Source organism: Vigna umbellata, chromosome 3, assembly GCF_029865625.1.
Source record: "Vigna umbellata cultivar VRB3 chromosome 3, Vumbellata_1.0, whole genome shotgun sequence".
NCBI lineage: Eukaryota > Viridiplantae > Streptophyta > Magnoliopsida > Fabales > Fabaceae > Vigna > Vigna umbellata.
The window spans coordinates 34,503,379-34,512,669 of NC_142167.1; the positions used below are offsets into that span (position 1 = coordinate 34,503,379).

A 9,291-nucleotide genomic window follows, 5' to 3' on the forward strand; every position below is an offset into this window, starting at 1 on the left:
ACTAGTTTTTCTTTTTTATTATTAAATTTAAATTTAATTTTTCAGTTCCTTTGACTTGAAAAAAATGAACTTGTTCTAATTCCTCTTTTCAAATGCTTATACATAAATGTTATTAAAATAAACACTTAAAAAGTACGTGAAGAAATATTTAATTAAAAAAATCAATTTTAAATTTAGAAGGCGCAATATTCAACGTACATTTGAAAGACCAAAAGCGTATTAATTAAAAAGACAAAGAGAATTTATATATTTGTTTAAAAACGGTTTTAAATATTAATAAAAAAAATTCTTCCTAAACTAAAAAACCAACTTAACTTATGCTTAATCTAAAAAAGTATAAATTATTTACAAATAAATTATATATAAACTAATTTTAATCTATGCAAAGTGCTTTTAATACTTTTTTTTTGATAAATTCATAAAGGATGTATATAAGAAAAAACATGAAACAGAAAATGAAATTAAAGTTAAAAGTAAAAAGTTGGAGCAGTTTTATGAGAAAACTTGTACAGTTAGTTTATACATAAATAAATTTAATTTAGAAGAAGAAAATAATAATTTAATTTCGTATTTTTTTCCAAAAGATAATTGTAAAGAAATTGGTTAAAATATATATATATATATATATATATATATATATATATATATATTGTTGTTGTACCAAATGGTAATAATTGAAAGTGGAGAAAATATCCAACAAACATGCAGGTATACCTTATCTGCCGTTAGAAGTAGCATTTAACCTTAGCATTTGTTAGAAGACTTTCCTTTCCTTGCACGTTCCTTTCTTCTACAGAACACCGACACACTTCTACTATTTCTCTCCCTTTAATAATTCCCAACGCGCATTCACGTTTCCTCTCTCTCTATCTCATAAATATATCCTCAAAAAACCAAACGCCATACGTAACTATCTCATTTTTTACTTTATTTCTCTAACATACTATTAGGAAAATATACTTTAACAACATTTCTTTTACAACATTTTAATACTGTTTACGTGTCATTATGTGATTGGTTCAAAATTATTTCACAATGAATAATAATAATCATAAACATCAATATAAACCAATCTCAGAATGTTGTCAAAAAATATCATTATTCTACATTCTAATTAGCATGACAACGGACTTGTGAATAGTAAATATTCGTGAATATCAATTATCAATAGTCGCAAATATTTGAGGGTAGAGATTTTTTTCTTTTTCATCCCTAATTCTAATATTTCTAATTATTTTATCAATCTTTACTAATTTTTCTCTCACTCTTCATTTTCACAACTTTTAGTCGAAAAAATAAGGTTTGTTTAAGGTCTCTTAACACCTCATGACAGATACTTTCACATTTTCTTAGACTAGAAAGAGAAAAATTTCCATTTTTAAGTAAATAGATATCAAGTAAAGATAACGGGATGTGACTCATAATTCAGAGAATTATAATACGTGCCTACAAACCACAGTGTCGGAAGTTCGACTTCCTCTCTGTCGCAACCGACAAAAAAGAAAAGGATTTTTTCCTACAGATTAGAAAAATCATAATTAAATTTTTTAAGTCTAACTTATTTTTACAAAAATTTATAAAATATAATTATATATATTATAAATTTATTTTATTTCTACTCGATACGATATTTTTAATAAAATGTTCAACTTATATTAAAAAAATTTCCATTTTTAATACAGTATTATTTTTACCTTAACAAGATTTATTACCTGCATTAAATTATCTATTATTAGAATTTTATCAACAACATTAAAAGACATTTAGTCACACATACAAAATATTTCAATAAAAAAGAAAATGTTAAAAGTCTAATATTAACAAAAAAAAACATTGATAAATTTCATCTTTTAAATTAGTTTTAGCATGATAATGAGCTAAACGAAGGTAAGATAAACTAATGATTTGTAATAGTTTAAAGATTAATGGAAGAAGATACACAATAGTTGAAAGAGTCAATAATTTCACACTTCTCCTTCACTCCCATGCCTCTATAAATGCTCATCATATGCTAAAACATATATTCGGAGACACAAGCCACAAACTTCTTTCCAAGCCCCACATCGAAGTTCAACAACTAGACAATGTCATCCCCACCATTTTTCCTTCTCTTTCTCTTCTTCCTCTCAGCTCCACTATTACTCTTAGCTCAATCTCCACCTTCTCCACCTTCTCCACCTTCTCCTTCCTCTTCTCTTGCCTGCAAAGCCACACTCTATCCAAAACTATGCCGTTCCATTCTCTCAGCCATCCGTGCCTCCCCTTCCGACCCTTATGGCTATGGCAAGTTCTCCATAAAGCAAAGCCTTAAACAGGCACGTAAACTCGCCAAGGTCTTTGATGACTTCCTCCATCGCCACCAATCGTCTTCTTCCCTCAACCATGCAGAAGTTGCATCCCTTGGAGATTGCAAAGACCTCAACCAGCTAAACGTGGACTACTTATCGTCCGTATCTGAAGAGCTCAAATCCGTGAGTTCTTCAGATACTGAACTGGTTGAGAAAATGGAGAGCTATCTCAGTGCTGTTGCCACCAACCACTACACGTGCTATGATGGGTTGGTGGTGACCAAAAGCAACATTGCCAGCGCCCTTGCTGTGCCACTGAAGGATGTGACCCAGTTGTACAGTGTCTCGCTTGGGTTGGTCACCGAGGCTCTCGACAAGAACCTCAGAAGAAACAAGACACGCAAACATGGACTACCCACCAAAACCTTCAAGGTCAGGCAACCACTGGAGAAGCTCATCAAGGTAATCCTTGTTTCTCTTCACCGATGATGTTTCTTCGTACTTGGTTTTGATTACTGAAGTGAATATATGTGACAGATTATAATGTAGAAAGTGAATCTAAATCTTGCAAACTGAAGTACATTAACGAGGTTGTTTGTTTCTGTACAATTGTATCACCGACACATCATATGTTTTTGTCTGTTTTAGGTTAGGTTTATATTTATTTGCATGGAGACAGATTTATTACCTATGGATTCTAATTTTTAGTTCATTGAATCACCTCAACCAAGCACAGTAATGCACACTCCACCAGTCAAATCTTCACTACTTTTTCACTTTTTGGTATTACTTGAAAGAGAAACAAATATCAATGCTTTTAATCTTTGGTCAAACATTCAAACTATGTTTATAACGTTATTTTTTGTCTTAGTTAAGACAAAATTTACTATAAATTTCAATTGACGTAAAAGTTATCACGGATTTTTTAACTTATATTTCTTCATTTTTTTCTTCCGTAATGGTTATTTATATTTCTAACTTTTCAAGAACAAGAAAATATACAACTTGTTAGATTTAAAATTATGTGGCTTATTGGTTGAGCCAGAAGTTTATTCTTTTCGTAAGGCTTTTGCTGATAAAAAAAATTATTTTCTTAAGCCAAAATCTTCCTCTTTACAAATTTCAATAGCTGTTGTAAACGTTTTTTTGTGGAACTACTTTTATCTTAAAAGTATTTCCACTGTTTTATATATATATATATTTATTTATTTTTTTTCAGGAGTCAATTTTATATATATTGATGTTAAGAAACATTTGGTAGATTAAAATATTGTTGGTTTCATACTGAAATATTATACTTAATACTATTACATTTTTTTTTATAAATTACTACTGTAATTGCCAAACAGGGGTAGTGAATTACTGCTCTAAGGATTGTTAATTAATAAAATTTTGGATTTGTAAAACATCAATACCTTAAAGTTTCTGAGTAATTAATATTTGTAAGCAAATTTTGTGAAATTAATTTTAAGATAAACTCAAATATTAACATAATATTAAAATTTATTTTATTTATTATCGATTCTTGAGATTTGAATGGGGTAATTTCAACTTCTAAGATGATAAAAAGTAGAGATAGGTGAAGTCAACCACATGCATGATGCTTTAATGGGTTGACTATAGGTCAAACAAGTACGCTCTGTTATCCTCTGCCTTTTAATGTGAATGCTTTGCCATAATCTAAAAATTTCATGATCATTCACGTGAAGTCTTCCTAGTTTCCACCATTTGCACTGCTCCATGCACGTGAAATCTACATTTTATTTTCTAACATGCCATTGTGTATACCATATATTAATGTCAAGTTGTCTACATTATGCAGATTAATTCATGAGCAGAGATTCTTAGCTGTTACCAAATTTCATAAAAGAAAAACTCTTTACACTTTGTGACATTTTTTAGAATCATAAAACATATAAGTAATTTTCAGTTACTGGGTATCACTTGCTACCAAATCAGTCTATGACAAAGATCTTACATAAACTTTCTTGTATGTCTGTCAAACAATTATCAATGCTGCATTATACATACATGAGCATATAATTCAATCATAGAATTGTTTGGTAAGAAACACTGAAGTTTTATTGCTGTTAATCTTTGCATAAATTTTGTCTACTTAATCAACCATAGTTCAATATATATATAAGCATAAAGTGTTAATTGAAAGGCTAAAATTGTTGCAGCTTCTTCGCACAAAGTATAGTTGCACCAAGTTATCCAACTGCAGCAGAGCTGGAAGGAATCTTAAGGAAAGTGGAAGCCAAGGAATTTTATTACAGGATTTTGTGATTGTGAGTTCTTATGGAATGGACAACTATACTTCCATTGGAGAGGCTATTGCTGCTGCACCCAATAACACAAAGCCTGAAGATGGATATTTCCTGGTGTATGTTAGGGAGGGAATCTATGAGGAATATGTGGTAATTCCCAGAGAAAAGAAGAATATATTGCTTGTTGGAGATGGTATTAACAAGACTATCATCACAGGGAACCATAGTGTCATAGATGGTTGGACAACTTTCAATTCTTCCACATTTGGTAAGTCCTTTTTATTCTTTCTAGTTCTTCTCATTTTGCAAGGACTAGTTTTACTTGTCCTAATAGCAAGTCAAGTGTCATCAGAAAATTTTCTTTCACTGATAATCCTTTAACAGTAAAAAATGTTAAGTAAATTTTAAGTCTAACTCAACCTTATAAGATTGACTTGTAAAATTAAGTTAAGTTCAAATTAACCTGATATTAGAGTCATTATAGTCTATTTTAGCAAAGTTTGTTATTTATTGGGTCTATTTTCTATCAGACTTTCTATGTCTATTTTAAAGAAATTTGTTATTTGTTAGGTATATTATATTTGAGATGTATATAGGGTCTGTTAGAAATTTCAAAAGGGTGAATAAATTTATAATATTAAAAATTTATCTTAATCATTAACATATTTGTTTTTGTTGAATACAGCTGTTTCAGGAGAAAGGTTTATAGCAGTGGATGTTACATTCAGAAACACAGCTGGACCAGAAAAACACCAAGCAGTGGCAGTGAGGAACAATGCTGACCTCTCTACATTCTACCGCTGCAGTTTTGAAGGATATCAAGACACTCTCTATGTTCACTCTCTGAGGCAATTCTACAGGGAATGTGAAATCTATGGCACTGTGGACTTCATTTTTGGCAACGCAGCCGTGGTGTTCCAACAGAGTAAGATCTATGCCAGAAAACCATTGCCAAACCAGAAGAATGCTGTGACAGCACAAGGAAGAACTGATCCTTTTCAGACCACTGGCATTTCAATCCAAAACTGCACCATTGATGCCGCACCAGACTTAGCTGCGGACTTGAATTCCACAGCAAGCTACTTAGGCCGGCCATGGAAGTTGTATTCAAGGACTGTTTTCCTGCAATCATACATTGGAAATGTTATTCAACCTGCAGGGTGGTTAGAGTGGAATGGCACAGTTGGTTTAGACACCCTCTTTTATGGTGAGTTTAACAACTATGGTCCTGGTTCTAACACTAGCGATAGAGTACAGTGGCCTGGTTACTTTCTGTTGAATGCTACTCAAGCTTGGAACTTCACAGTCCTGAACTTCACGTTGGGAAATACTTGGCTTCCTGACACAGATATACCTTACACTGAAGGACTGTTAAGATAATTGATTCATTATTGAAAAGATAATTTTGATTCACTGTTTGTTAGATGCAATATAGCTATATGACTTCCTTTTAAGGAGGAGCATCCAAAAGGGATGATGAGAGTCATTAATGTTCTTATGAAATTCTCAAGTATTAATAAAAGTATATACAAGTTTGTAGAAACAATGCACTTGAACGCAATTAGGAAATGTGGTCCACTATGATTATTATGTCTCAATTTGCCTTTCTTTTACTTCTAGAAGTGAGAAGAGTTGCATGCTTGTCTCCACCACTCTCCAAAAACTACAACAACAGTATAGTCCTATTCCCATAAGTGAAGTTGGCTACATGGAGATTGGACCTAGTTGAAAAGAAAAATCTCAGAATATTGATCTCTTTTATAATCCATGCCTGTCTCCAAGTGAAACAAAATTGAGAGAAGGGACAGAGATTGGTGCAAACTATGCATGAATAAAAAGAATAGTCAAATGAAAAGAATCGTTATTCACTTTCAAATTAATAATACAAATCAAGAAGATCAAGGGAAAGGGAAAATGATCCAAAAGGGGAAACAATTTTGACAAAGGGAGCTTTGCAAATTGCATATTATGGCTGTTGTCATAGATCAGACTTAAATGGGGCACCTGCTGCAGAAATCCATTTATCTCCCTGTAGAAAACCTTTGATAGTAAACTTGCTGGCTTGTTCACTTGTAATGGTTCTCAAACCCTTCCACTTCACCCTATTCTTTGTTGAAGCACCTGGTCCAACATTCTGAAATTCTGCATAGAAAATGGTGTCTGGAGCTGAGTTCCCTGTCCATGGTAACCAGCCTTTGGGGTTCACAAAATCTTCCATTCTGGATTTCATGTACACTGTGGTTGAGTAATTCTTCCAGGGTCTTCCAAGATATGTCTCCACAGAACTCAAGTTACCAAAGGGTGAAATGTTGCAGTTCTGAATGGAAATCCCAGTGTTCATGTTAGGGTCAGTTTTTCCCTGAGCTGTGATTGTGTTTTGCTGGCCATGCATTGGTAACTTTGGCCTAATATTACAGTTTTGGATCACAACTGCAGAATTGCCAAAGATGAAATCAACCGTGCCATAGATGTTACATTCTCTGTAGAATTGACGGTTGGAATGAGCATAGAGACTATCCTGATATGCATCAATGTGGCACCTATAGTAAACTGCTTGATCAGCACTTGTCATTAGTGCTACTGCTTGATGCTTCTGTGGACCAGCACTGTTCCTAAAACCCATATCTCTAGCAATGAAATTCCTTCCAAATACAGCTGATTGCACCCAACAAACCACAAACAAAATATTTTCTAGTCATCCAAACCGTGTTTATGAAATGACAAACATTAAATTTGAAGCCTAGTTCATTTTCATGGTAGGACTTCTAAAATAGTCATGTAAAAGTAAAAATGAATGGACATAGTTTTCACTTACCAAATGTTGCTGTTGAAAAAGTTGGTGTGCCATCCGCAAAATTAAGGTTGGCAGATACAATACTAGAAGTCATTCCATCACCAATCATCATCACATTCCATTTGGTCTTCTCAACCCTCACATTTTCATAGTAAATCCCTTTTTTCACATAGATTACAGTCCTCTTGTTGCTCTTATCAGGAACATGTTTAAGTGCATCAGAAATTTTCTTATATTTCCCACTGCCATCTTTGGCCACAACAATGTCAGCTTTCTTCCTCAAATCCTCTGTCAGAAGGAGTCTCCTATCTTTTGAAGGAAGCCATGCTGGTGCTTCATTGTGATGAGGTAAACTCAGTAAGCGCCTAAGGTTCAGTTTGGTTGTAGCCTTGTTGATCCAGGTAACGATGGCAAGACTGTTACTGGTAAACTGTGTAGAATTTTTAAGATAGCTTACTACACTTGTCTTAATTGCTCCTTTTTCATCTTCAAAGCCTTCGATACAAGTATGCAGATATGTACCTATTTCAGCACAGAGAAAACAAAGTGTACGGTTATTTTTATCAAGCCAAAGGGGTAGAACAAAAGTGTACTCTAGCTATAAGTGGCCGAATTTGGAGATTTGAAACTAACACGTAATTACTAGGCAAGAAACAGCCTTGGATGTATGTTCATAACTTGACCATGCTAGCATATATATACTTATAATAAATAGTACCTGCAGCACTTAACCATGTTTGAAGATCCTCAAAAACTTCAACCGAAAAGTTTTCCCCTGATGTCAAAGAGCTATTCAGATGATCAACCGCAAGACCCAAAAGCTCCCTGCAATTTTTCATAGCCTCCTTGGTCCTGTTGTCCTTCACAACCACCCCTTTGAAAGCTCCATGATCATGATCACTGAAATATTCAACAGCTTTGGACACTTCAGATAAGGCAACCTTCTTTGACAGCAGGAACAACTCCTGAGGCTGAACCTGGTTTGAGTTCACAGCAGAACCAAGGCTGCTGTAGCACGAATCCTTGTACAATGTCACATCACAAACAGCCTTCACTGAATCTGTCACAGTGTGAGCATCATTGGCACCTTCTGAAGAGTTGGTGCCACGAATGCCAAACACAGCAGCAAAAACAACGGCTGCTAAAACAATCGAGGACAATCCTATGATTGTGATTCTCTTTCTGGTTTTCTTCCTTGCTTCCAACACCATTTGCTCATGCTCATCAACTTTCCCGTAGGATTTGAACATGCTGAATCAAATTCTCCAACACCACTTCTATTATTCTTGAAAGAAATCTGTTTGAATTTACAAGGTTGTTTAACATAAGATATGTGTAGTATGTTAATGTAAGGAAGAGTGTAGTAGCACGCAACACTGTTAATACGTGGAAGCCACTAAAAACCTTGTATTTTGTGTCTGCATGTTTAAGTTGAGTGCATGCCATGTTAGTGCGTGCTACATCCTAATTGGTTGACCACTCTCATTTATTTATTCACTAATTAATTAGTTATATGTATGTATATATAATGTACCAAAAATATATACAAAATTTGAATGATAGAATGTTAGAAGAAAAACAACATATGCTTTAATTTTTCGATAGTCACCTAGAATGTCAATATTGCCTTGTTATATGATAATAAAATATGCAATTAAATTTATTAATTTATATTGATATATTTATTAGAATAATTCATTTTATATAATAATAATAATAGTATTTATTATGACATGTTTATAAAATTATTGAACGTTGAGTACTTATTATTTACTATATATATATATATGTTTCAATTTATGAATAATAGTGAATTTAAATGTTGAATATGGATTATTTATTACTTGATATTTAATAATTTAATATTTAAATCTGAATTAATAATTGATAATAAAAAATTAAGAATTAATGCTTCATAATTAACAGTTAATATTTACAT

At 32.9% G+C, this 9,291-nt stretch overlaps 2 protein-coding genes across 2 annotated transcripts; one reads left to right on the forward strand and one right to left on the reverse strand.

The window, feature by feature from the left end:
- Window positions 1-2,015: 2,015 nt before the first annotated feature.
- On the forward strand, window positions 2,016-6,156 carry LOC124842064 (putative pectinesterase/pectinesterase inhibitor 47). The gene is made up of 3 exons (XM_047318473.2): window positions 2,016-2,750; window positions 4,472-4,826; window positions 5,244-6,156. Exons 1-3 carry the CDS (start codon window positions 2,085-2,087, stop codon window positions 5,936-5,938), a joined length of 1,716 nt encoding a protein of 571 aa, XP_047174429.2. The 5' UTR covers window positions 2,016-2,084; the 3' UTR covers window positions 5,939-6,156.
- A 230-nt stretch (window positions 6,157-6,386) lies between these two features.
- Window positions 6,387-8,836, reverse strand: LOC124842065 (putative pectinesterase/pectinesterase inhibitor 46). The gene is made up of 3 exons (XM_047318474.2): window positions 8,071-8,836; window positions 7,374-7,874; window positions 6,387-7,213 (listed from the first exon to the last, which is right to left on the reverse strand). Exons 1-3 carry the CDS (start codon window positions 8,600-8,602, stop codon window positions 6,537-6,539), a joined length of 1,710 nt encoding a protein of 569 aa, XP_047174430.2. The 5' UTR covers window positions 8,603-8,836; the 3' UTR covers window positions 6,387-6,536.
- Window positions 8,837-9,291: the final 455 nt, after the last annotated feature.

Excerpts from the sequence above, each read along its gene's own strand:
- LOC124842065 (XM_047318474.2), bottom strand. The coding sequence starts at position 8,602 with ATGTTCAAATCCTACGGGAAAGTTGATGAGCATGAGCAAATGGTGTTG. Across the intron at positions 7,875-8,070 it reads AACATGGTTAAGTGCTGCAG|GTACATATCTGCATACTTGT; the intron begins GTACTATTTATT and ends GTGCTGAAATAG. Across the intron at positions 7,214-7,373 it reads TTTTTCAACAGCAACATTTG|CTGTATTTGGAAGGAATTTC; the intron begins GTAAGTGAAAAC and ends GGGTGCAATCAG.
- LOC124842064 (XM_047318473.2), top strand. The coding sequence starts at position 2,085 with ATGTCATCCCCACCATTTTTCCTTCTCTTTCTCTTCTTCCTCTCAGCT. Across the intron at positions 2,751-4,471 it reads CACTGGAGAAGCTCATCAAG|CTTCTTCGCACAAAGTATAG; the intron begins GTAATCCTTGTT and ends AAATTGTTGCAG. Across the intron at positions 4,827-5,243 it reads TTTCAATTCTTCCACATTTG|CTGTTTCAGGAGAAAGGTTT; the intron begins GTAAGTCCTTTT and ends TGTTGAATACAG.